The following is a 27,290-nucleotide window of genomic DNA, read 5'->3' on the forward strand; positions in this document are numbered from 1 at the left end:
CAATTCTCAGATACCCAATTCTCTTTTTAATTTTACCTTTGTAAATTTCTTCTTCATTCCTTTTGGGTTTTTCAACATCAAGCTTTTGCTCGTTGTCATAATCATAAGTTTATTTGGTTACCCCATTCAGCATCTATGGAGGTGATGGTGGAGGAGTGGGGAGTTGCTGTAATCTGAGATCTCCTTCTTTTATTTGGCCCAAGCCCTTACTCAATATTTCTTGGATGCTTTTCATTTCTCTGACCCTGTATCTCCAATTAGCCTTTCCAGTCCACTTTGCTGGAATTTCTCACGCCTGGTATAATTAGCCTGGTCCCTCTTTAAAACTTATGCTCCTCTTTGTTTTGGCCCTTTTCCATTGGGATACTAAATCAATCTGAATTATCTTCAAAATATTCTCCTGTTGCCACCCTTAGCACTTGGATCTCGACTCTGAATTTTAACTTTGAATTGTTGTTTGTTGTGACATGTACAGTGAGAAACTTTGTTTTGTGTGCAGTCCAGGCAAGTTCACTACTGGATTGTACAGCAGTTAGTGCAAGAATAAATTTAAGAGAGGTGACTCATTGAACTCAGCAGATTTTGAGAGGTTGATGTGCCAAGAGGAGGCTTGAAGATTTAGAACATGGGATATAATCTCAGGATAAGGGATCATCCATTTAAGATTGAAAATGGAATAAGTTGATACTTCTCTACACAGGGATCTGCAGATATTAAATTTTGTTTCTATTATTACCTATGATGTTTAACTGCTGTATGTTTAATGATGCTGTAATGAATGGATTAGGGTAGACACATGAGATGGTGACACAGGGATTATTGTGCTATCTCCATGGCCTAGTTGTGCTCATATTTCTTTCATTATATTTTATATGCATATGGACCCTATTAGGGTTTAGCAATATGTTAAACAGTTCGCTCAGATTTTCCTTAAGATACTGTTAGTGTGTGATGGCCAGTCTAATAAAATAGCATGTAATTTCATATGAATTATGCTAATATCAGTGCAATAACATTGGTTTGTCTGTTATTTTCTTATAGGAGCGAGTGGAATATCTGTTTCTCATCATTTTCACAGTGGAAGCATTTTTGAAAGTATTAGCTTATGGACTTCTCTTTCACCCCAATGCATACCTCAGGAATGGCTGGAATTTACTCGATTTCATTATAGTGGTTGTAGGGTGAGTGGACATCTTTTTCTAAGTCTGTTTCCCTTTGGTAAACTATTGCAATACATGTAATTGTTATGTATTTATTACAGTCTTAAACTTTATAAAGATAGGATCTTTTACTTTAGGTATCAAAACTTTGTTTCTTCTACAAGTTGATGGTATACAATAGACCTGACTGGAATGAAGTTTAGTTCTTTAACCTATACCATGACCAAAAATTCATACCTCCACTCAGGCTGAAGATGTTTCTTCAGTTCATCAGAATGCTGATCATAAATGGTATGCATTAAAATAACTAGGCACCATTTTGGAAGTTTGTGAAGAAACCGGCGAATAGGATAAGTAAAGTACAAGTCTAATTACACTGTGTTAGCACATCACCAATTGCATCAATGGAATTCTGCCATTGCACCATTTATTAAGGGGAGCATTGACCTTAGCACAAAACTATATATAGAGAATTAACATATATCTAGGTGCATTTTGGAAACCTACAAATACATACACAAATGAGGCCCCAGTATAGTCACAAGAGCATGGGCAGGTTGCTTGCCCAGTCATCAATATAATCAGAGCACAATGTGCTCCAACATCAGTCATTGTTCGATCTCAATTCCCCATTCTCCTCCATTCCTCAATCTTTCTGGGGGAAAAAACTGCTCAGCTCCTCTTGAAGGACTTCCTCTAATCTAACTTCCAGAAGCTTTCAGGGTTGAAAATTCCAGACATTCACCCCACTCTGTGGGAATAAGTTCTGATATAGCTAATTTTTAATTGACTATATCCTGGTTGAACATCTGATTTTATTTGCAATGCATAACCAACAGTGCAAAGAGAGCGTTACTTTTTATTTCAAAATGTCAATCTCCAATTATTACAGGTTAAAAAGTACTTCACTGACTCTGATGACATCTTGGGTTGTTATTTATTTTTCATATTATTAGTATTACAATTCCATCTCTTTGGGCGAGAACTGCCTGCCATATTTCTGCAGGTCCCAATTTTGGACATCCCTATCAATATTCCTGCTTTTTTATTACATATATACTTCTATTAAAAAAAACCAAAAGACCCTTTTTTCTTAAGACTAGCCTTGTGTGGCAATAACCTGGAAGGCAGCCTAGACCCTGAAATTGGTCATTGCATTCTTTCATGAGTTCATCAGAGACTGTCTCTCCTTCACTTTCCACCACGAGGACTCTTTTACCAGGTTCAGTTTTTCACAGGCTGTTAAACCTAGTATGGTCTGTATATCCTTTGGTACCATATTGAATGTTAGCATGTGCTCTTTGACCTTGTGTTTCACTTTGACCATGTATTCTCCTTGCACTGGTATATCAATACCTGAATATCCTGTCACCTTCACTTTTTTTCCATACATCTTTAGTCTGGGTATAATCTTAAAATCAGCCTCTGACATTACATTAATTTGTACTCCAGTATCCAATTTAACTGAAATGTATATTTCATTCATTTTTAATCTCAACATTTAGTCTGCTTTCTTTCGTGTTTTCAGTCACAACATCTATATAGAATTCCTCTATCTCCCTTTCATCTACTGCATGAACTTTGTTGCACTTGGTTCCTACAGCAACGGGCATAATGGTGGGTTTTGTTTTACCATATGCTGCACACTTTTTTGGTAGGTGTTGTGTACCGCATCGATGACATGGCTTTCGATTGTACCTTTCATTTTTGTTCGCTGGCCACACTTTTGGCGCGCTTTTTGTTAAACGGTTTATGTCTTTTCTTGCTCACTGCATCCACATTGCCGCTAGTTTCACTGAACAGCTCTTTTGCCTACGTTTTTACAGTTTCTGCAGCTCTACAGAATGCCATGGCTTTTTCCAGGTCTAGATTTTGCTCTCTTAGCAGTCTTTCCCTTAGACTATTATCTGGAATACTACACACATCTATCTTTTATTAGCGGGTCAGTCAGATCACCAAATTCGCATGTTTTGCTTCTCTTTCTCAGTTCAGTCACATACTGATCAATACTTTCTTCCATTTTCTGTATACATGTGTAAAATCTGTGCTTCTCAAATGTCACATTACGTTTGGGTATGCAGTATGCTCAAACTGTTCCATTATTTTTTTCCAATTTCATTTTGTCTCCTTCAGCAGCAAATGTGAGTTTATTATACACCTCCAGAGCTTCATCACCCATGACATGTAAAAAAGCCAAAGCTTTCACTTTATCACTTTTCCTATCAGCTCCAACTGCCACTAAATACAATCTAATATGTTCCAACTTTCAGCCACAGTACCAGTCAGCTGAAGTCTCACTGGTGTATGTGATCTTTGCATTTTTCACTGTTAGCTTCTCTTCATTGATCAATTGCTGACTTTAGATTTTTCTTTTAAAGTTTTTTGTTCTAATTTCCTTCATCCCACTTCTGACACCATGTTTCATTTTGTATTCGTATTGTGTGAGTTCTTAAGAGACACAGATGAAGGAAAAGGTTCTTTACTTTAAAGTTGTTGTAAACAGCACATGAGCCATCCCATGAGGCTGCAAGTGTCCATTACAGATCTGCATACTGTGTAACTCCTGCTCTAGACAGTAAGGCATTGCTAATTGCCTTGCAACCATGATCACTATAATTGCATGCAGCTCATTGGATCCTTGGCTACCAGTCTTGTAAACTTTTATTTTTGCTAATACTGTGCTTGTAAATGCTGTGATTATATTTACCTGAATGCCTCCTTGAGCAGCTTGCTTCAAATAACCACCACCATCTGTGTGGGGGGACTAAACCTACTCTCAGATCTCCTTTAAATATTTCACCTTAAACCCATATCCTCTAATAACTCAACTACCCTTGAAAAAAAGACTGTGACTATTTACACTCTGCACAGTCCTCATAATTTTATAAGCCTTCACAAGATTACCTCTTGTGCTCCACTGAGAACATACCAAGCCTATCCAATTTTTTCTTGTAACTATATCTCTCCATTCCAGGCCACATCCTGGTGAGTCTCTTTTGTACTCTTTGAGTGTTAGCACATCCTTTCTATGGTATGGTGACTGGAAATGCTCACAATATTCCAAGTTTGGCTAAGCAATTTCTGGTATAGCTTTAACATGTCATTCCAAATTGGAACAAGTAAGTTTGCCTCTGAAGGCAAGCAAGCTATGTGTTCTTCAATACCCTTTCCACCAGTATTGCCATTTTTAGCTAGCTATTAACTTGCATTGCAAGGTCCCTCTGTACATCAACACTTCCAAGACCTTTGCTGTTTACTGTCTTTATCTAGCCAGTATTCGACACCTGAAGTGCATGACCTCACACTTCATTACATTCCATTTGTCATTGTTCCACCCACTCTCCAACTTTTCTCTGTCCCTCTGAATCCTTAAGCAACCATCCTTGCTGTCAGTAATGCTAGTCGTCATATGGTTAACAAACTTGCTTATCAGGTCACATTCTTTCTTCCCTGTCATTATGTATATATGTGGAACAAACAACAAAGGTCCCAGCACTGATTCCTGTTCTTCTTTCTTTGGCTTGGCTTCGCGGACGAAGATTTATGGAGGGGTATGTCCACATCTGCTGCAGGCTCGTTGGTGACTGACAAGTCCGATGCGGGATTCCTGTAGTACATCACTAACTATAGACGACTAGTCAGAAAAGCAATCCTCCATCACTTACCGTATCTCTGCTTTGCATCACCAAGCCAGTTTGGATCCAGTTTGTCAAAACTCCTTGGATTCTTTGCACCTTGGCTTTCTAGACCAGTCTGCTCTTTGGAACCTTATTAAAAGCTTTGGTTTAAAAAAAACACAGAATATGTAAATAGTTAAACCAATTGCCAGCTACTGTGTTCAATTATAGTGAAGGAAAATCTGAAAACTGAATAGAAAAGGATGATAATCATTCAACTTATCAAGATCCTTTTGATGAATCTTTGTTTCATCCATGTAGCTCAGTGAAAGACATATTATTAGCTTCATTTACTCACAATCGTACTCAATTTGTGAAACATTCTTTAGGATCTGTATGAAGAATGAAGTTGGAAACAATCATTCCATCAGTGTGAAATTGATCACATGAAAAAATTGTTATTCACTGTCACATAATAATGCCAGCCTTCGTGTACTATTTACATTACACCCTATCACTAATTTAATTGTTTTATTATCATGTGTACTGAGAAACAGAAAATAGAGTAAATTTGCATGCTATTCCAGCAAAGTCATAGTGTAATAATAATAAATAAATAAGTAGAAAAGAGAAGAGTGAAGGGAGTAGTGATGCTATAAGTCAAATGGTGCGCGAAACTGAGAAAGGTACAAAAATATCATGTAGGGTATAGAGAAAAATGCAATTGGAAGGAAAAAAAACTGTGCAATCCATGTAAGAGTCTGATAACAGCAGGAAATAAAATGGCCTTAAATCTGGAGGTTTATATTTTAAAATATAAAATGAAAAATAATGCATGAAGAATAGACAAAGTAACTTCATGCTTGATATTTCATGAGGCACTTTTGATATCTTGTGCAATATACTTGGAAAGCCTGTTCATAAATGCTCAACAAAACTTCAATTAATATTAAAATCAATAAAAATAACAGGAAAAGATGCATTATTTTGTTTATCTTATAAACTAAATAAGTTATAATTATACTCAAACAGTTAGCAATTAAAAATCTAATGTAATTAGACAAATTAGCTATTTTCTATTTGTTCAGTACTAGTTTACAATAAAATGCTTCAAATTATATTGCCAAGATGTCAGTTTTAGTCAGGGTGAAACAAAATTTTAAAGTTATTAATTCAAATTGGACTATTATATATATAAAAAAAGACAGTAAACAGATTTCAGATTTATTGTCGGAGTACATACATGACTTCACATACAGTTCTGAGATTCTTTTTCCTGAGGGCAAGGCAGAATTGCCACTTATTGGTGATGCAAAAAAAAAACTGTACTCCGTATACACATGTAAACAAATTGTGCAATACAGAGAGAAAAAAATATCAATGAAGTACAAAAGTAAGAGTCCTTAACTGGGTCCCTGATTGAATTTGTTGTTGAAGAGTCTGATGGTGGAGGGATAGTAGCTGTTTTTGAACCTGGTGGTGCGAGTCTTGTGGCACTTACTCCTCTTTCCAGATGGTAGCAGCAAAAACAGAGAGTGTGCTGGGGATATGGATTCTTGATGATTGGATCTCCCCTCTGACGTCAGCTGTCCATGCAGATGTTCTCGATAGTGGAGAGGGTTTTATTCATGATGTCCTGAGCTGTGTCCACTACCTTTTGCAGGGATTTCTGCTCAGGGATATTGGTGTCCCCATACCAGGAAGTGATGCAGCTGGTCAGCACACTTTCCACCACACATCAGTAGAAATTTGCCAAGGTTAGTGATGTCATACCAAACCTCTGCAAACTCCTGAGGAAGTTCAGGTGCTTTCTTCATAATGCCATTACTTTGTTCGGTCCAGGAAAGATCCTACGAGATAGTAACACCTAAGAATTTAAATTTGCTCACCCTCTCCACCTCTGATTTCCCCCAATGATCATTGATGGTACTCCTCTGGTTTTCCCTTCCTGAAATCAATATTCAGCTCCTGGGTTTTGGTGACATTGAGTGTCTGGTTGTTGGTGCAACATTCAGCCAAGTTTTCAATCTTCCTCCTGTCTGCTGACATAAAATAAGTGACAAAAATATATTCTAATTATATATGGTTTTTATCCTCAAATTATTTCTTCACTCCCTTTCTCCAAATAATCCTGATTACCAAGTTCACTTTCCATTAAAAATGCACCCATATATTGGGCCATTTAAAAAAACAAAATGATGAAAAATTCGACATGCTTCATATATTTAAATCCAATTTTAATTTATTTTCTTTTATGGAATAAATGTTGTCTTCTCATTTTCTATTGTTTTCAAATTAATTTGTGGGAACACAATGTATTTGATTGAACATTGCAGGTGTAAAGCAGCAAGTTCCCAAATTGAATTCTAAAGTGAACTACCTAGATTCATTTTCCATCCGTAAAATTAATTTTGACTTATTTATGTGCTCATTAATTGGATGGTATCACTTCATTTTCAATGGAAAAAATGCTTTCCACCTTTTGAACCAAATACTACATGCTTTTGCTGTCTAATAACATTGTGGGTCACCTAATGCTGATCATGAAAGTCAAGATGCTGAGTTGTAATATTCAGTAAACAAGGCTTTTTTAGTTGTGTGTTTCATTACATTCTGTATGTTTCTCCTGATTTTGTTTAAGTTCTTGCAGTTGCTCGCATTTAGCATTGGAAGTGTGATATTGGCTGGATAATTTTAAAGAGACGTGCATTCTTCCAGTTACAGTGGAATATTGCTCCTTGATGAATGGTGCAATGGGTCCCTTTGACCACTCTCCAAGTAGGGAGAGTGATGGGATAGAATAAAGGGAATATCTTTGACTGAATGAGATAATGGGACAGTAAAATAATATGAAGCTTCTATGTGTAATATATTGTATAGTGTGTTTCATACAAAAATAGAAAAGCAAAAGATGATGGCAGGTGACATCCCTGACTTCCTGTGGTTCTGCTGATCGCTTCTCCCGTTGGTCAGTTCCCAGCTCCCCCCTCTGGCCATTCTCAGGGAGGGAGGGGTAAACATCTTCACCCCCTGATTTTGAATCCCCTCCACCTGCTTTCTTAGAAAGAGCAGAACGAGGGGGCTCTCCTCCACTTCATTCCTCTTCTCCAGCGCTGGCCTCTGGTCTCTTCCGCCATTTTGGGCACCACAAGGCGGGCTGGCTCGACTGCAAGCATTGCTTTTTTTTCTTCAACTGCTCCTTTTGGTGTTTGTCTATTTTTCTTCCTTTGTGTCTTTTCTCCCCTCCTATGTTTTGTTTTCTTGAATTATTTTGGTCTTTTTCAGCAGTTTTCTGTGTCTTTTTTCTTTTCTATCTGGGAGCTCTCTGTGGTTACTGCTCACGACTCAGCTCCCATCATGTGACTGATAATTATATTCCTTTCTGTATTGCACAGTTTGTTTAGATTTCTTTCTTTTATATACATATCTTCTTTATCTTGAATATAGTTTGCAGTTACCGCAGGAAAAAGAATGTCAGGGTTTTATGTGATGTCATGAATGTACTCTGACAGTAAATATGAATATGCAAAAATTGAAAAGGAGGCATTAATTATTATCTTTGGTATTACATGCTTTCGCAAATTTCTACTGGGACAACCTTCACATTCAACTATTTCTCAATTTTGGGCCAAAGTCCTTTATCTCCATCATCAAGATTGTAATATCATGTATTGCATATCAATAAAAAGTTTTGTGGATTCTCACATTAAGAGATCACTGGGATTCCTCAAAGCAGTGTCGGTGAATTTCAATAACAACATTCATCAACATAGTGAAAGGAGTTGCAAAGGCCACTCAAATTATATTGCTGTAAAGGGCAACAAAGTGTTGCTGCAAGAGAACTTCGGTGACCCAGATTTATTACAGATTTCTGGTGTTCTATAAGTGCAGTTTACAAATTTTTCCTGTAATCGTGTAGGTTTCCCTAGGGCATTGTGGTCGCCCCACAAAGAGATGCTGGTGGTTAAGTTAATTGATGATTTATAAATTATTCCTGTGAAAATAGGTGAAAGACAAATCAGGGTTGTGTTGGTCGTTCTTTGGGAGAGAATAAGTACAAAGAAACAATCTATACCAGGATTGCTCCAAGAGGTGGCATAGCTTAGCTAAATGGTATTCAGCATAGAAATCTACAGCACTGTACAGGCCCTTTGGCTCACATTGTCAAAAGTTATAAGAAAATAACACTGTATGACATAGGAGCAGAAATAGCCTATTCAGTCAATCCAATCTGTTCCACCATTCAATCATGAGCTGATCTATTGTGATAGTACAGATTCTATCACCAATGTGTGTATATAAAATATATATATATGTAGTGTAGGATGATTGTGATTGGCTGAGAGTGTAGCCACGCCTACTGGCAGGTCTTAAAGGGTTCCTCCTTGCCAGACCAGGTCATTCTGGACTGGTCGACCTACATGTGATACGCTCCAGTCTTCTAGTTAATAAAAGCCTTGGTTTGGATCAATAAGCCTTTGATTCTTTCGATGCGCTCTACAGTTTTATTAACTAGAAAGTTTTAAAGGGATGGAGTGTATGCTACGGCTGGAACGCCTTGACATCGACCCACAGTCGGCAATAGCCTCGAATGACTTTAAGCACTGCGTGAGGTGCTTCGAAAGAAACTTACAACTCTCTGACCCTGCCGTGATAGAGGACAACCATTGACTACTAATATTGATGACTATGGTGTCCCCAAGAGTCTACCAGAGCATCCAGGACGTGACCACTTACGCCGCAGCTATGAAGGTGCTGAAAGGGCTCTACAAGTGACCGGTGAACAGGGTCTATGCTCCGTACAAACTAGTGACAAGGAGGCAACAGCCTGGTGAGCCCTGTAGAGCTTGTATTCAAGCACTAAGGACAATGGACAGGGACTGTGTTTGCTCAAACAGAACTGCTGCGGAGACCACAGACGACCTCATTCGGGATGCCTACGTGGCCGGGGTCCGATCGAATGAGGTGAGGCAGCGCTTGCTAGAGCATGGGGGAGAAAACCTAGAGGACGTGATCTGGATTGCAGAGACAATGGAGGATGTGGTCTTAAGTATGGACGTGTATTCTCAGGGCTGGACCCACGCTCTGATGTGAGTAGGATGTCCTTACTCAACCCTACTACCACCCAGCACACCAACGCCTGTCAGCTGCCGCTATGCTGTCCGATGCGACCCCAGTGTTATTTATGTGGGAGGGACAAGCATAGCAGGTCCCAGTGCCTGGCGAGAAAAGCCAGGTGCCAGAAGTGCCTTAAAAATGGGCACTTTGCTGTAGTCTGTCACTCCAAAATGGCCACCATCAAACACAGTGCCTTGTGTGAAGACCAACCGCCCCCCTCCCATTCAAACATTTCTTCCTCAGAGCTCTTGTCCAATGAGAGCGAGGGCTCCACCACACGGCAGCGCCTGATGTCACGGGGCAGACACCGATCGCAGAAGGTACAACCCACCCTTGCCACAATGAGGTTAGCCTGCTTCACCCTCCCTCATGAAGCAACGTCCGACCAGGCCCCAGCCCCAACTTCAACGGCTTCTGCCGACCAGGGACCCGCTGCCGCCATCACAACCGAGCCTGCCGCCACCATCACTGACACAGCTGACCAGGGACCCGCCGCCGCTGCCGACCCAGGACACGCCACACCCACCGCCGCTACCAATGCTGCCGACTGGGGACCCGCCACCACTTAGGCAGCCGACCAGGTACCTGCCGTCGCGACCGACGCTACTGACCCGGTACCCACCGATGCTGGCGACCAGGGACATGTAGCTGTGACTGATGCTACTGACCTGGTACCCACCGCCGCGACCGCCGATGACTGCCCAACTGCCGACAGAAAGCAGCAACCCCCAGCACTTACAGTTGGCTGGCTGACACCCCCAGCAAGCTGCAGGCAGCAGGACCAACTCCTTGACGCTGACTGCTCCGGCCTGACTGTTTCTGTGATGTCACCACACGCACATAGAACTCCACTGTCCCCTTTAAAAGTTACTGCATCAGTGACCCTAGACCAGGACTGCCCCCATCCACTCACAAAAGCAATGGAACTGATTAAAGTGCATGGACACTGTACCAATTGCTTGTTTGACTCTGGGTCAACTGACAGTTTTACCGACCCAGACCTGGCCCACCATTGCGGACTGGCTATTCTCCCCACTGCTCAGAGGATTTCATTGGTGACCAGATCGCACTTGACCGGGGTAAAGGGGTATTGGGTGGTGACCCTGAAAGTCCAGGGCATCACGTTCACAGACTTCAAACTATTAGTCCTTCCCCAACTGTGCGCCCCTGTGGCGCTGGGATTAATTTAATTATATAATTGTAGTTGTTTCTTTAGTTGTTTTCGTAATTTTATTTTTACAAAATACCTTTCCAGCTGCAGCAAACAAGAATTTTGGTGCATTATTACAATATGTATAACAATAAACTTGTTATTATTACCACATTAACTAATATTTCTGCATTATGAATAAACGCGGTAAAAGACAAAAATATGATACTGTACTTACACCAAATGAGCTTCACTTGCATGAATAATCCTTAATGCAAGCACTGTATGTATGTACTGGCCTCCCCCTTCACCTGTGACTTTTCCCTCCCAGAAAACCCTATAAAGGCAGTTACGCCCATACTCCTCCCTCAGTACCTGTCTTGAAGCCGGGACAGCAACATGTGAAGTGTGTTGATGTCTTACGGTGATTAAAGCCTATTAATCACAACTCTCGGTCTAATGTGGTTGATCAATAGCACTACAATTTTCAGATTCTTTGAAAACATTCAGCCGTTGCTGCATCTGCAGGTTCCTTCCCTTCCACAGAGCCTCCCGAAAGGCGAATAATAAAGTTATATGTAATTACACCCATCCCCCCCCCCCCCCAAGTTTACAGATAAACTCTCTGACCAGGACAACTCTTACTGAGCAGGGATAAGGAGACACTTAAGAGAGTCACCCCAACATGAGCAGCATCAACCAGCTCTTCATCCTGGGCATCACTTTTGCTGTTTCACACAACTTTATTCAAATAGCTGCTATGAGCAAAGAACAACCAAGGCCCTCCGCCTGCTAAGTATTTGTTCCCATCTTCACCAGAGACTTGGGTGTTATTTCAGAGAACATTTACTTCTACAATTTTAAACTTGCATATTTTAACCTAGCATTTTATTTTTATTTATTTACATTTTTAAATTTATTTTCCTCAAATTTTTTTGCCAGTTGTTTGAATATTGAAATACCAGGGGTTTTATTGTATTGTGTAACATCTTCAGAAAAAGTGAATTAAAGATATCAGGAGTAAGCTAATCCTACTGTGTTCAGTAGAATCCTTCATCATAACATAAAGGACATCTGTCAAATTGTGGTTCATCTTTGGCACCTTGAACTTGCCAGAAATAGAAGAGGTCAATGGGCTGCAATTGTATGCCAGCCTATGTATAGTATGGCATGACACATTCTCACATCTCCATCGCAGTCCATTTCAAATGCTTGAAATCTGAACTAAAAGCAGAGAATGCTGGAATTACTCAGCAGAGTGATTACTCACTAGTAGTGTGCCTCAGGGATCAGTGTTGTTTGTCATCTATATCAATGATCTGGATGACAATGTGGTCATTTGGATCAGCAAGTTTGTCAATGACACTAAGTTTGGAGGGGTTGTGGACTGAGAAGAAGGTTTTCAAAGCTTGCAGGGGGATCTGGGCCAACTGGAAAAATAGGCTTAAATGGCAGGTGGAATTTATTATATACAAGTGTGAGGTGTTGCACTTCACAAGGTAAATAGTAGGAAACTGAACAGTGTAGTAGAACAGAAGGATCTGGGAATACAGATACATAATTTCCTGAAAGTGGCATCACTGGTGTAAAGAGAGTTTTTGGCATATTGGCCTTTATAAATCAAAGTATTGAGTCTAGGAGTTGGGATGTTATGGTAAAGTTGTATAAGACTTCGGAGATGCCAAACTTGGAGTATTGTGCGCTGTTTTGGTCACCTAATTACAGGAAAGATAACAATAAGATTGAAAGAGTGCAGAGAAAATTTACTCGGATGTTTCCTGGATTTCAGGAACTGAGCTACTGGGAAAGGACTTGATTCCCTGGAGCATAGAAGAATAAGGGGATATTTGATACAAGTATTTAAAATTATGAGGGGGATGGACACAGTAAATTTAGGTAGATGTTTCCTTCCGAGGGTAAGTGAGATACAAACCAGAGGACATGCGTTAAGAATGAAAGGGGAAAAGTTTAGGGCGAATATGACATGGAACATCTTCACCCAGTGAGTGGTGGGAGCTCAATTTTAATATTTAAGAAGAATTTGGGCAGGTACATGGATGTGAGGGGTATGGAGGGCTATGGGCTAGGTGCAGGCCAGGGGGACTAGTCAAAAAAAATGGTTTGGCCCAGACTAGAAAGGCTGAAGTGGCTTGTTTCTGTGCTGTAGTGTTCTGTTTTTCTGTGGAATGATGGTGTTGAATGCCAGACTGTAGTTAATAAATAGCATCCTAATATGTTGTATCCTTGCTGTCCAAGTGCTCCAGGGTATAGTATGGAGCCAGTGAAATGACATCTGTTGTATATCTGTTGCTGCGGTCGGCCAACTGGAGTGGATCCACATCGCTTCTCGGACAGGAGTGATATTCTTCAACATCACCCTCTCAGATTTCTGGACTTTGCAGATTTTTTTTTGTGTTTCAGTCCCTGGCAAGTTCTGACCTTCATCACTTTTTCTCCCTCTGTTGTTGCTGGCTGACCTTTGGGGCTTTCGTAATGTTCTTGTTCATTTCAGATTTTCCTCCTTTTTTTGCTGCAACTTTAGATAAGCCCGTTTCTAAATTTCAACCTTAAATGTGAACTCTTGTTTCTTTTTCACTGATTAGCCAAGTATTATCGGCATTTATTTTCGTTATTATTACTTCAGTTAAATCTTGTGCTATTTGCATTTAATTACCATGATTACACGAATGGATGACCAATAGCTGTGGATCTAAAATGATCTGCAAGATGATGTCATATTAAAACACAAGGAATCTGTAGACATGGCCTGAATAATCACAAGAATTCTTGTTATGTTTTATAGCAGACACTAGGAAGGCATTCATCTCTTCAATACCACTGAGAGGATCCTTGAAAGTGAAAATATTTGTGGTGCAGCTTAAATTGCAAATTATTATATTTAAGAAGTTTATATAACTATTAATGGTGAATAATGTAATAGTTGTAGTATTGGCAGTAAAGGTGAATTATTGCTTTAGGCTTCAAACTCTTAAAATAATGTAGATAGTTGGCTGCTCTCTTGTTCGTAGAAGTTTCCAAAGTCCTTCTACAGGAGCCATTTGATTAAATGCTCGGATCCATTAAATCTTGGTGCATTTGTTCTGCATATCACACAAAATTCAGAGAACCAAGATTCTAAAACAGTTATCTTTACCAACACTGAATTGTGCTTTTTAATCTGTTTTTAATCCTCACTGAGATCTGTAACATGGGAACTCTCTAGTTTCAAATGTGTGCTTATCCCGCTCTGCTTTTGGCAGTAAAGTTCATAATCACTCTTAGCTTAGCTTCGGGGTTATTCCAGGCTTCTGCTGCTGATGTTTGATACATCTTACAGTTTTCTGCTGACCTTTGCACTGGTAAAGTCACCAAGGTTTATAGTCAATGAGCAAAGACATCAACTATTCCTTCACAAGAGCAGAAAGAGTGGCAGTGGCATTTGCCTGCATTGAATGCTTCCTCCAAAGACCAGGCATTCATACTAATTCATTGTATTGCTTGCAGAGATCAACCTTGAACTCTTTTGTCAGAAATGCCAGACTACTTGTAACAGACTTCATTTATCCTCCCTTGAATTACTCAAAGAGGTGCAAGTCAATGAAAATAATATTTTCTATGCAACTATCTGATTGTTTTATAAGAGTTCTTGTTGTACACAAGTTTCATGCTATGTGCTTGTATTATACTTGTGAAGTTCTTTGGGGCATTCTGAAGTTGTGTGAATGCACTTCAAGTCAAGTCAGATAAGCACTTCTTTCTTGTTGACTGCCATTGGTTAAATGATCTGAGCAAAAGTAGATTATCTGGGTAAAATAGATTGGGCATTTTGTATAACCATGTTCTTGATAAAGGATGCTTTTTTTTCTTATAGGCTTTTTAGTGCTATTTTAGAACAAGTGACCAAAGCAGAGGGAATTAATCCAATTGGAGGGAAAGCTGCTGGATTTGATGTCAAAGCTTTAAGAGCTTTCAGAGTCCTACGACCATTACGCCTAGTTTCTGGGGTTCCTAGTAAGTATTTCAATAAGGTACAGTTATAGGATTCAATTCTGCATTGTTTGAATTTCATTGTGTTTGATATATTAATACATTAAATCTAAGACTTAAAATAACAAAAAAATTGGGGGATTTAACATAATGTAGGTTTTAGGGAGACTTGGTAAACATCAATCCTGTCAAATAAAAGCTTGAGGACAAATACATAATTTCCATCAGGTAGGCATGTTGCTAAATGAGTCAATCTGCCCATTTTTCACCTGATAGTCCAGAGACCGATTTGCAATACATTTGCTTTCACCAATGGAAGAATAGTGTGTAAGGTTAAAAGGGAGTCAAGGTTCACCCAAGTTGTACTGTTCTCTGGAAATTTTGATAGAAGAGTTGTGGACAAGGAGAGATTTGGTTCCCAAAAATTGAAGATTCCCAATACATTATCCCTGAAGAGAGGGGATAAAAGTGGTTACTTCGACAAGCAGCACTTGTCATATAAGAACCATGTCAGAAGAGAGCAGCATGGGTGAGGATAATTCTTTGTTTTGTTGTCACTTTCAATAATGCTTACATTATTAGCATAATGAACAGTTTCTTCTCCTGAATCATTATGTCCCAAGGGAAAACTATTTCCTTTTTTTAATCTGAGCACAAATTAAACATAGGAATTGGAGGATTTAGCCCCCCATGCCCCCCCCCCCAAGTTTGGGCATTTTGTCCATTTATTGATTAACCTAGCACCTGCTTGTTTGCCTTTTGCATGAACAACATTCCTGTCTTTTCCTGACTGGGCTGCATTTACTGACCACTCCAATCAGCAGGTAGAGGTTTAACTATATACAATTGTAGCCAAAGTTTCTTCATTCATGCTCTCTAGGTATTGATGCACCATCAATAACTCCAAAAGACTGGAAGTTATGTAAAACTGATAGGTTTTTATTCACAATAGAATGGAGGCAAGTCCATGCTAGTCGACTGTCCAGGACTGGGGTGGGGGCTGTGGAACAGTGACCTTTATTCAGGAGTCTGTGGGAGGAACCACACATACAGTCAGCCATTGGGTGTGCCCAGACAGTTAAATATACAAACTAGGGTTTGCCACATTCACCTCTTGTATTTTAAAAAGAGTTCGGCAGGTTGAAGTGCATTAGATGTTATTATAAATTAAGTCTTTCAGTGGTCTGATCTGCCGCTGTGACCATCGTAGTACTGGCTGCGTCGCAGCGATGGGTTCCTGGATGGTCTGGGATGCCAGTATGCAGTGCAGGTACACAATCCTTTATCTGGACATCTAAAATCCGGAAAGCTCCAAAAACCAGCATTTTTTTCCTGGTGCTGGTTCAGCGGAGGGAGAGAGAAAGAGCAGCGCGACTAGGTTGGGCGGGGGGCGCTGGGGAGAGACAGCAGCGCGACTTGGGTGGGCGAGGGGGTAGAGAGACAGCAGCATGGCTGGGTGGAGGTGGAGAGACAGCAGTGCGACTCGGGTGGGTGAAGGGGAGAGAGATGCCAGCACGACTGGAAGGGGGTGGATACGGCAGCATCATTTGGATGGGCTTAAATCTGGGGCAGCTGGCTTTTGTTTTGAAATCCAGAAAAATCCGAAATTCGGAACACACTGTTCCCCAAGGGTTCTGGATAAAGGATTGTGTACCTGTAGTCAGCATTGATTTGATGGATGCATGACGACGAGTCTGGCATGCCATCCATTTGGGGTTGGGTAACATGACATGGCCCTGGTGCATGATGGGTGAGGGAGGTTGAGGGATGATCGGTAATAGTCTCCGGAACCCCTGAGGATGGCAAATCCCTAACGGAGACTGTGTCCTCGTTCCCATCAGGGTATGCTACGTAGGCGTATTGGGAGCTGGTTTGGAGGAGGTGGACCCTTTCGACCAGTGGGTTGGTCTTATGGCTCCTCATGTGCTTCTGGAATAGGACTGCTCCTGGGGACATCAGTCAGGCTGGCAGCATTGTTGCTGCTGCAGGCTTCCTGGGGAAGGAAAGCATTCTTTCATGTGGAATGACATTGGTGGCAGTACATAGGAGTGATCTGATTGAGTGGAATGCCTCAGAGAGGACATCTTGCCAGCAGAAGAATCTGGTGACTCCAAGGTGGCACAGATCATTGTGGATGATTTGCGATCGGTCTATTTGTGCAACGGTACACGTTGCATGGGATAGAGCATCTGGGGGCTCATTGAGTTTCCTGGGCCAGTACAAGATAACATAATTGTAGGTGGAAAGTTCAATTCTCCACCTGAATATCTTAGTGTTTTTGATTTTACCTCACTGCTGGTTGTTAAACCATGAAAGCCCATTGGTCAGTCAACAAGGTAAATCATTTGCCAGCTAGGTAGTGTCTCCAGTGCTGTACTGCCTCAACAATGGCTTGGGCCTCCTTCTCGACAAAGGAGTGTCGAATTTCAGGGCCCTGGAGGGTGTGGGAAAAGAAGGCGATGGGTCTGCTGGTCTGGTTATGTATGGCAGCCAGAGCAAAGTCGGATGTATCGCTCTCCACCTGGAATGGGGTGGATTCATTTACGGCGTGCATCATAGCCTTGGCAATGCCTGCCTTGATGCAGCTGAAAGCTGCATGGGCCTCTGATGTCTGGGGACAAGAGGTGAATTTAATGAGGGGGTGAGCCTTGTCTGTATAATTGGGGATCCACTGTGCATAGTAGGAAAAGAAGCCTAGGCACCTTTTCAGGGCTTTGAGGCCGAGGGGAAGGAGGAGTTCCAAAAGAGGGCACACGCAGTCAGGGTCGGGGCCAATGACTTTGTTCTCCATGATGCAGTCACGGATGATAGGGTGGGTTGTGCAAAATATGCATTTAGCCTTATTGTACGTGAGGTTAAGGAGTTTGGCAGTGTGGAAAAATTTTTGGAGGTTGGTGTCATGGTTTGGCAGGTCATGGCTGCAAATGGTGACGGTGTCCAGATACGGGAATGTAGCCTGCAGCTCATTTGGTCCACCTCTCACTAGAAGACCAAGACCCTGTTTGTGACGCCAAAGGGAACCCTCAGGAAACGGAAAAGGCAACCATCTCCCTCAAAACCAGTGTATCGGCGGTCCTCTGGATGGATGGGGAGCTGGTGGTATGCTCACTTCAGGTCGATGGTGGAGAAAATCTGATATTGTGTGATTTGGTTTACAATATCGAATGCACCGAAGAGAGGATATGCGTAGAGCTGTGTATATCTGTTAATGGTCTGACTGTAGTTAATTACCATTTTGTTTTGCTCCCCATTCCTCACCATCACCACTTGGGCTCCCAAGGGGTTGCTGCTGGCTTCAATCATCCCTTCACTGAGTAGCTGCGGCACTTCTGAATAAAGGCCCTGTCCCCGGCACTGCATCCCTATTTTTGGTGGCAACGGGATTACCATGAGATTGACAAACAGTAGTGGAGGGATGATCTTGAGAGGCTGCAGGTTGTGCGCCGTGGGCAAGCTTCGGGTCGCTGGGTGCAAATGGTGGGGGAAGAGGCCAGGGGGTTTTGCTGGTGGAGCGCAGTGGGCGGTTACAGACAGTGAGGGGGGAGGTGGGGCCCATAAGGTGGCATTGAAAGTCAAGTCCCAGATGCACAGCAGCAATTCAACCACAGCCGTCTTTGTATTCTGTACCCCACATTGTGAGGGTCACTACGCAGTAGCTGTGAACATCAGCCACATGGGACTTTGAGGCCAAGGAGAGTTTGTGACTTATTGGGCTAACCGCAAGGGAGTAGCACTGCACCATGTCAAGGTGAATGAAGCTCTGTGCTCCCACTATCGAACAGACAGCTCGTCATATGGCCATTTACCTGTATGTCCATCAGCGATCTGGTGAATTGGTGAAGGCTACTTTGATTCAGCATGATGGAGGCCAGTGTCGGGTTGCTGACTGTAGCTGTGGTAGAGAGTTTGTGTGTCTGGTCACAAGATGGTGGCATCCAAGATGGCAGCCCCCATGGCTCGCATGCAATGCTGCTGGGTCTCGAAGATGGTGGGGTCTAAGATGGCAGCCCATACGTGGTGCTGCTGGGTTGGAGTGACTTTGATTTGCACACCTTCACATAATGTCCTTTCCTCCTGCAGTCGGAGCAAACCGCATCTTTCGCTGGGCAGCATTTCCTTGGGTGTTTGATCAGACCACAGAGTAGCGCCGGGTGCTCACGGGATACAGCAGCCATGGTTGGATTGCTGGTGGGATGTGGTGATAATGGTGTTAGTTTCTCGCGGAGTACAGGGGCCATGGTTGGATCACTGGCGGTACGTGGCAGTGGCGGTGCATCCCAAGATGGCGGCACTCAGTGAAACCATGAGGGGGCTGTATTGTTGGCCGAGTAGGCTTCCATATTCTGGAGAGCTACCTCCAGTATACCTGCCAGTTTGATCACCCTCCATAAATTGAACTCGCCTTGCTCCAACAGACTCTGATGGATGTAGTTGGAGTTGATGCCTGCAACATATGTGTCTCTAATCGTGTCCTCTGTGTTCTCTGCGGCCATCATGGTCTTGCAATTGTAGGCCTGTCTGAGAGTTCGTAGGGCCCAGAGGTACTCAACGCTTGATTCCCTAAGTCGCTGTTTTCGAGTAGGCAGAAAGTGTCTCGCATTCACTTCATTTACTTTTACTTTCCTTAAGTACTGGTCTTTCAGAACGTACTTTGCCTCCGGGTACAATGCGCCATCCCTGATCATTGTGTATACTAGGGACTCAACCCAGAGTGTAGTACCTGCAGTTTGTCCTCTGATTGAATAATGGGAGATGATGCCTGCGGGAACGCTTTGAAGTAACACAGCCAGAGTTGGAAGTTGGTGGAGGCTTCAGGTGATTGAGGATCAATTTCCAACTTCTCCGGCTTCAGGCTCTGCTCCATTGTTAAAATTTATTGTGAATAAAATTGATGCACCATCTATAACTCCAAAAGATTGGAAGTAATGTAAAACTGATAGGCTTTCATTCACAATAGAACGGAGGCACGTCCATGCTGGTCGACTGTCCAGGTCTGGGGAGGGGCCTGTGGAACAGTCACCTTTCTTCAGGAGTCTGTGGGAGGAACCACAGTACAGTCGGCCAGACAGTTAAATATACAAACGGGTTTACCACAGATATAAATGCCAATGTCCCAACATTTTTCAATCGGTGGAGAATTACCTGACTTTTGCAAAATAACAGAGCTCATTGCTGACTTTCTTTTGTCTGACTTTGGTTCGTAAATTTGCAGATGATATCAAAATGAGTGGTAATAATGAACAGAGAGGAAGGATATTTAAGTTTACACCAGGATCTGGTTGGGAAGGTGGACCAAGGAATGGCAAATGGAATTTAACTCTGACAAGTGTGAGGTGCTTCACAATGGTGAGTCAAACACTACTTGCACAGTAAATGCTAAAGCCCTGGATTGTTTTGTTGAGGAGAAAACCAACACAGGCTCTCTTCTGAAGGTGGCAACTCTGGTGAACAGGGTGATTAAGAAGGCATTTGGGATAATTACCTTAATTGAGTACAGAGTATTGACAACAGAAGTTCAGACTTTGTGATATAGCTGTACAAGTTGTTGGTGAGACCACATTAAGTAAGAAAGGGCGCACAAGAGATTCACCAGCATGTTGCTGGAACTGAGGGCTTGAATTAGAAGAAGAGGCTTGGATAGGCAGGGTTTTTATTCCCTAGAGGTCTATAAAATTATGAGAAGTTGGATTAGGAGAATGGTCAATCTTATTTCCTCTGGTAGATAATTCTAGAAGCCATAGGATTAAAGTTTAAATCTTGAGGGATCTGAGGGGCATCCTATTCACTCTGATGCAGTCCCAATCTGGACCAGAAGAAGCTAGAGAAGTGGGCACAATTTTGATGTCCCTAGGACATTTGGGCAGATAGGAGGATAGGAAAAGAATTTTAAAAGGATGCAATGAAGCAAAAAGACCTTCGTGTTCCGTGGTGATTGTTCATTTGTTGGAAGGGAGAAAGAAACAGAAACAAGCATTTCGTAATCTTAAATAGATCTCAGTAATCCAAATGCCATGGTAATCCTTCACACCGGTGTCCCATAAGGGTGGGTGCATATTCAGTCCTTTGCTATACTCCTGCACACATGTGAGTGTGTGGACAGACACTGCTGTAACTTCTTCATCAAGTTTAAAGATGACTATCTTTGGTCCCAAGGAGGAGTACAGCAAGGGTCAGGGAATCTGGTGGCATGGATAATAATCATTCCCTCAATGTCAGGGAAAAGAAGCCAGTGATCATCGACTGCAGGAAACAGTGGCGAGGGTGGGGTGGAATCACTACATGTATCAATGGTGCTGACGAAGAGATGGTAGAGAACCTCATGTTCTTCAGAGTAAATATCACCAACAACCTGTTCTGGTCTAAGCACATCGATGCTGCAATCAAGAAAAAGCACTGACAACGCTACTTCCTCAGAAGCTGAAGAAATTGATCATATCTCTGAGGTCTCTGGACAATTAATTCTGATGCACCAAAGATGGTACCATGTCCAGATGCATTACATCTTGACAAGAGTACTGGGCTGCACAAGACCACTAGAAACTGGAGAGTTGGGAATGCAGAACAGGCCATCATGCAAACCAGCCTCCCCTCTACTAACTTGGCCCATACCTCATGCTGTCTCAGGAAAGCTGCAAATATATTAAAAGATACATTCCACCTTGACCATATTCTTCCTCCCTTCCCCCCCCCCCCCACCCTACACACACTTTCTGTTGAACGGAAGATGTGTGCTTGGTGCTTGAAAACACAAACCCACAGATTCAAGGATAGTTTGTTTCCTGCTGTTATCAAACTCTTCAATTGACATTTCATTGATAAAAGATGATGCACTTGCATTGTTTTAACTGCACTGTTCTCTGCACCCTGCACTTTGCCTTTGTAATAATATACCCTGTACTCTTTGATGTACCATAACACAATACTCTGCATTTTTGTTTTATTATTGCATCACCTGCTGTACTTAAATATGGGTTGATTTGCCTGGATGACACACAAAGTAAAGTTTTTCCATATATACTGTACACATAACAATAATCAAACAATCTATATTACACCAATCCTTATGATCTGAATACTTCTAGCAATCGTCTGCGCTCACGGAAAAATTGTGACAAGCAAGAATCAAACAGGAATGTGCCTACATTTCCCATTCTTATTCAGTCATTGTAATTGCCTCCAGGTTTCATTGTACTCTGCATAATGCCATTTCATAGCCCTCTCTGCTGGGTGAATGTCATTTCTTGAGTAATGTAATGTATTCTGATAAGAGTTTTACATTTATTTTCCAATTATTTACATTTATATCCTTCAGTTCTACTTTCCTAGCCTTTGGATTAAATGATATGTGCTCGTTTTATTTTATGCACTTTTAATAATATTCTCACTTCCTGTACTGGAGTGAAAAACTTGCAGATTTTCTGTTCATTCATTACCTTTACACGGGATGATTTGTGTTGCTGTTCTCCTGTATTCATCTTGATTTAAGTATAATTTTCTGCTAAAAGCGACACTAAGACTCCTTGTAAATGTCTGTAAACGACAACAGTGATTCTGTGAAAAAATTTTTCCATTGACACAGATATTCTGCCTCATTAAATGAAGTCTGGTTCATTCTCTGTAATCTTTATTCTCATTAGTGAAGAATTAGGAATAATAAATAAGTGTACTGTATTTATACTATAATAAGTAAGTTATGAATCATTAATGAAGAGACATCTAGCTGAGGAAAAAGCATGTGAGTAAAACTACAAGACTGAGCATTTCCAGGTGTGAAGGAAATTTATTCAATGTACTTGATTAATCTGAATTAATTTCCAGTCTCCCAGTTCCAAAGATTAAGTTTTCATTTTCATTAACCATCCAGATTTCAATAAAGTAACTGCAAAAGAGGACATCCAAATGGACATTAACTGACTTTTGTACCTCAACACATGATAGCCAGTGGTCCTTAAAATCATCACTGCTTGAAACTTTTCTTAAGATCTTTATTATTTTATGTATATTCTTGAAGTTGGTGTTAGTGCTGCACAATTGTTCAGCAAAGGGAAGTGTAAGGAGTTCCTTCCATCTGATAGCCTACAGGTCACACTTGGGCAAGGTGTAGTATCTGTTTAGCCTCCAATCAGGGTCACGTTAAGCTATAGATTGCAGATGGTGGACGGTTTTAACAAGCAGATTTTACAAATTGGAAATCATGGTTGTAAAATTAAAAACGCTGGGCAGATGAATCTGCGGATCAATGGCCAGGGTCACCCATCCACTGTGGGCACTGCAACTAAAGAAGGAAATGGGAAACCACTTCAATATTTTTCCCTTGTATAATCACGAACTTAATATCGACTACAGTCTCAACTCAAAGATGCAGTCTTCATCGAAGGAGAACGGGGAGACAACAACTACGATTCGGATGGTGACGGATGGAGAGACATGATTGCCCGTGCCAAACGACAAGGCACCTGAATGATGATATTCTTGAAACCTTTTGAAAATTTCTTTGTTTGATGTCTATATTATCTCTGAATCACAAGTATGAAGGTCTGATTGTTTCAGCCATTTGTGGTTCTGTATTTGACAATTTGTTAATTTTTGTACATTTATGTATTGTACTCTTTCAGTGTTAATTTGTTGAGAAGCCTCATTAAATGAGGTCATGAATATAAAATAGCAATTACTATTAAGTTATAAGCTATGGCAGGGGTGGCCAACCTTTTAACTTTTAATTTAGATGTACAGCATGGTAACATGCCACCCAATTAGCCTACACCTCCGTTAAGTACTCGTGGGCCGAAATGGCCTGTTACCATGCTGTATATCTAAATAAAAAATTAAAAGCTGGCAACCCCTAAGCTATGGTATTCACTCCTTGTCTCTCTTCAGTTGAGATTATTTTAGATTAGGATCAGAAAACCACCTCATCTTTCTAGTTCCACAGTTTTCATTTCTTCTATACCTACTTCCATTCTTACTTTCCTTTCTAATCTTCCCCCCACGAACCCCCACAATGGTCACTTCCTCTACCTCTCCCACCTTTTGCTCATTATGCTATCACCTCTTCACCCCTCCCCAGCTTCTCTCACTCCCTTGATGTACTCGATATCAATCCATCCTACTATAGTCTCAATAAAAGATCCTGATATGAAATGTTAACAGATCATTTCATTCCATGGATGTTGCCTGATCCATTTACATTCCTCGAGCTCCTCATTGTTTGCTCAGAATCTCTAGTCTTTGTGTTTCACTAGTATGATTCGCTTCATTGATACATTTTCAGAAGAAGCAAGAGAAATGGAAAGTTAATAAAATTGAGAAATTATTTGTTTTGTACTTGTTTGACATTATTTAGATTGTGAATGTCATCAAAAAGATGCCGTCTCCAAGATAATGGGAACCAATGGTTGAAGATAGCCCAATGATACGTCACAAAGGAGTTCTCGACTACCTTGTTGTGGTGCCACCTGTTGAATGTCAAGTCCAGTAATCGCTGTACTGTATGCCTGTATATCCGGATCCATGGATTGTTCAACAGTCAGTTCAGCAATGTTGATTCCACCTTGAATATGATACACACTTGATCTAGAGAGCACATCTGCGACCAGATTGTCCTTTCCGAAATATGACGCATCTCCATAGTAAACTCCGAAATGTAGGACAAATGTCGTTATTGTCTTGCCGACCAAGGATCTGTGACTTTGCTAATGGCAAAAATGAGCGGTTTATGGTCTGTGAATATGGTGAAATGTCAACCTTCCAAGATATAATGAAAGTGCCTAATAGCCAGAAAGTGCTAATAGTTCTCAATCAAAGGCGCTGTATTTCATTTCCACTGGTCTTAAATGACGACTAAAGAAGGCAAGGGGCTGATAATGGCCATTGACGTATTGTTCCAGAACTGCACCCACAGCTGTTCCACAGGTATCTGTGCTAAGCGTCAAAGCAGCTTCAGGATTTGGATGCGCAAGCATTGCTGCTTTGGCTAATGCCTCTTTGGCAGAAATAAATGCTGCCTCTGCAGTCCAGGAAATGTTTTTGTTTGGAGCAGAGATGATGTCAAACAGGGGTCACAGGATGTCAGCAATCCCGGGAATAAATTTGTGATAAAAAGTTATCATTCCCAAAAACTTCTGTAGCCCTTTGACGGTGACAGGTCTGGAGAATGCACGGATGTCGTCTACCTTGCCTGATAATGGAGATATGTCGGCTGCTATAATTTTATGCCCTAAGAATTCTACGGCTGACTTGCCAAATTGACACTTGTCAAAGTTAATTGTCAGACCAAAGTCTTGGAGCCATTGGAAAAGGTGGCGCAAATGCAGGCGGTGATCTCGCTCATTTTGACTTGCTACAAGGATATCGTCCAAGTAAATATATGCAAAGTCTAAATCTCTGCCTAGAGCGTCCATAAGCCGCTGAAAAGTTTGTGTGGCATTCTTTAAGCCAAATGGCATTCTGAGGAATTCAAAAAGACCAAATGGCGTAATAATTGTTGTCTTGGGGATATCATTCTCATGAATCGGTATCTGATGTTATCCCTTAACCAAATCAATCTTTGAAAATATGCAGCAATGATGTAGGTGGGCGGTGAAATCCTGTATGTGTGGAATTGGGTATCTGTCAGGTGTAGTGACATCATTAAGCCTACGGTAGTCACCGCAGGGTCTCCATCCGCCTGTCTTCTTGGGTACCATATGCAAAGGTGAGGCCCAAATGCTGTTTGAGTGTCAGGTGATACCCAATTCTTCCATTGCTTTAAATTCTGCCTTTGCTTGCCGCAATTTATCAGGTGCCAGATGATGAGCTCTGGCACGGACCGATGGGCTTGATGTGTCTATGTAATGAGACACACCATGGGCTGTTCTTGAGCCATTGAAGTTAGGGGTAAGAATATGGGGAATTTTGTTGAGTAGAGCAGTATATGTGTCCTTGTGTAATGTATGTATTCCGAGCTGTGAAACTCTCCCCTTGATGCACGCCAGTGGATATGTCTGAAAGGTGGTGGCATGAACTAATTTTCTGCATTTGATGTCTACCAATAAGTCATGGGAACATAAAAAATCCACACCCAAAATGGGTTGAGCGACAGAAGCAAGGACACAATTCCAATGGAACGTGGTTCCACCTATTCCAATTGCAACTTGTCTAGTGCCGAAACTTAGAATGGCAGTTCCATTCGCCGCTCGCAGGGTCAAGTGGTGTTTTTTATGCGTCCTTTCAAAATAGGTCGGCGGGAGCAAACTAAGTTCAGCACCTGTGTCTACAAGGAATTTGCGCTTACCCGCATCGTCCTGAAGATGCAATAGGCCTGTATGTACGCCAGCTGCCAAGGCTACTACTGGCAGCCGGCTCTCTCGTTTCCCGACTTCTTTCTTGGATTGAACTGCAGATACAGGAGACTGGTTGGATGCGGGAGATGCTTCTGCTGCAAAACCTGGATGTATTTGGGCAGACTCTTATGTAGGATACGATAGAGCCTGTCAGCCTCTTGAGCCACGTCATGGGGAAGGCGGAAATTCATGTTACCAATGGGGATGCCCATGTGAGTTTGAAGTTTTGACAGAAATAAGGTTTCTAAAAGCAGTCAATGGGAATGACCATCTGACAATGGCAGCATCTCATTCATCAGGTCTGATCGATTCTTGTCACCTAGGCCTTCCATGTTCAAAAGATGCATGCCACGCTCATGCCTAGTAAGTTCCAATGTGTCAAGAAGAAACTGGCTGGAGGATGAGCAATAAATTTGCTTACTCACAATGCCGCCTCCAATGTACTCACGACATGCCAAAATTTTGTGTCTTCCGCCATTATACCCCAAAGACAAAACTGGGTTTCAGCTTGAAGAAACCAAATTTGAGGCTGATTTGTCCAGAACGGAGGCAAATGAAGCCCAACTGCATTAACTGTCATGGTGGCAGCTGTTGTCGCTGCTGTTGAAATCTCCTCCTTTTCCATATGATTCAAATTCGTTGAACCTTAACGTCGGGGGTCACCAATTTGTAGCGGCTACTATGGTAGATGCTACTAAATAAAGGCAAACACACAGAAAGGTAGTCAACTCAAGACTGGTTTATTGCAGACATACACAGACCTTTTATTCCCTGCTCGTTAGTGAACAGTTCAAGCTATGAGCCATTAGCGCCCCGCCTCTAGGCAGGGGCTTCATCTGATTCACTCGCTGTACGTTGGCACCCAGCACTACTAGCCCGTGATGTGCCAGGTAAATCTGTGAACTGACGGTGGCGCTTTGCAATACCGTGCTGTGCG

General features: G+C 41.7%; 1 protein-coding gene across 12 annotated transcripts in view; it reads left to right on the top strand.

Annotated features, from left to right (window-relative positions):
* LOC138745963 (voltage-dependent L-type calcium channel subunit alpha-1C-like) overlaps nt 1-27,290 on the top strand; it is a 488,237-nt gene that overhangs the window by 145,346 nt on the left and 315,601 nt on the right. For 11 of the 12 annotated variants that reach the window (XM_069903575.1, XM_069903576.1, XM_069903581.1 and 8 more), the window contains 2 exons: nt 1,042-1,181; nt 14,917-15,056. In XM_069903575.1, coding sequence (XP_069759676.1) covers nt 1,042-1,181; nt 14,917-15,056 — 280 coding nt within the window. Of the gene's footprint in view, nt 1-1,041; nt 1,182-14,916; nt 15,057-20,244; nt 20,379-27,290 lie in introns of those variants that run through there. The other variant, XM_069903584.1, reaches the window with a different exon arrangement.

The sequence above is a fragment of the Narcine bancroftii genome, chromosome 11 (assembly GCF_036971445.1).
Source record: "Narcine bancroftii isolate sNarBan1 chromosome 11, sNarBan1.hap1, whole genome shotgun sequence".
Lineage (NCBI taxonomy): Eukaryota > Metazoa > Chordata > Chondrichthyes > Torpediniformes > Narcinidae > Narcine > Narcine bancroftii.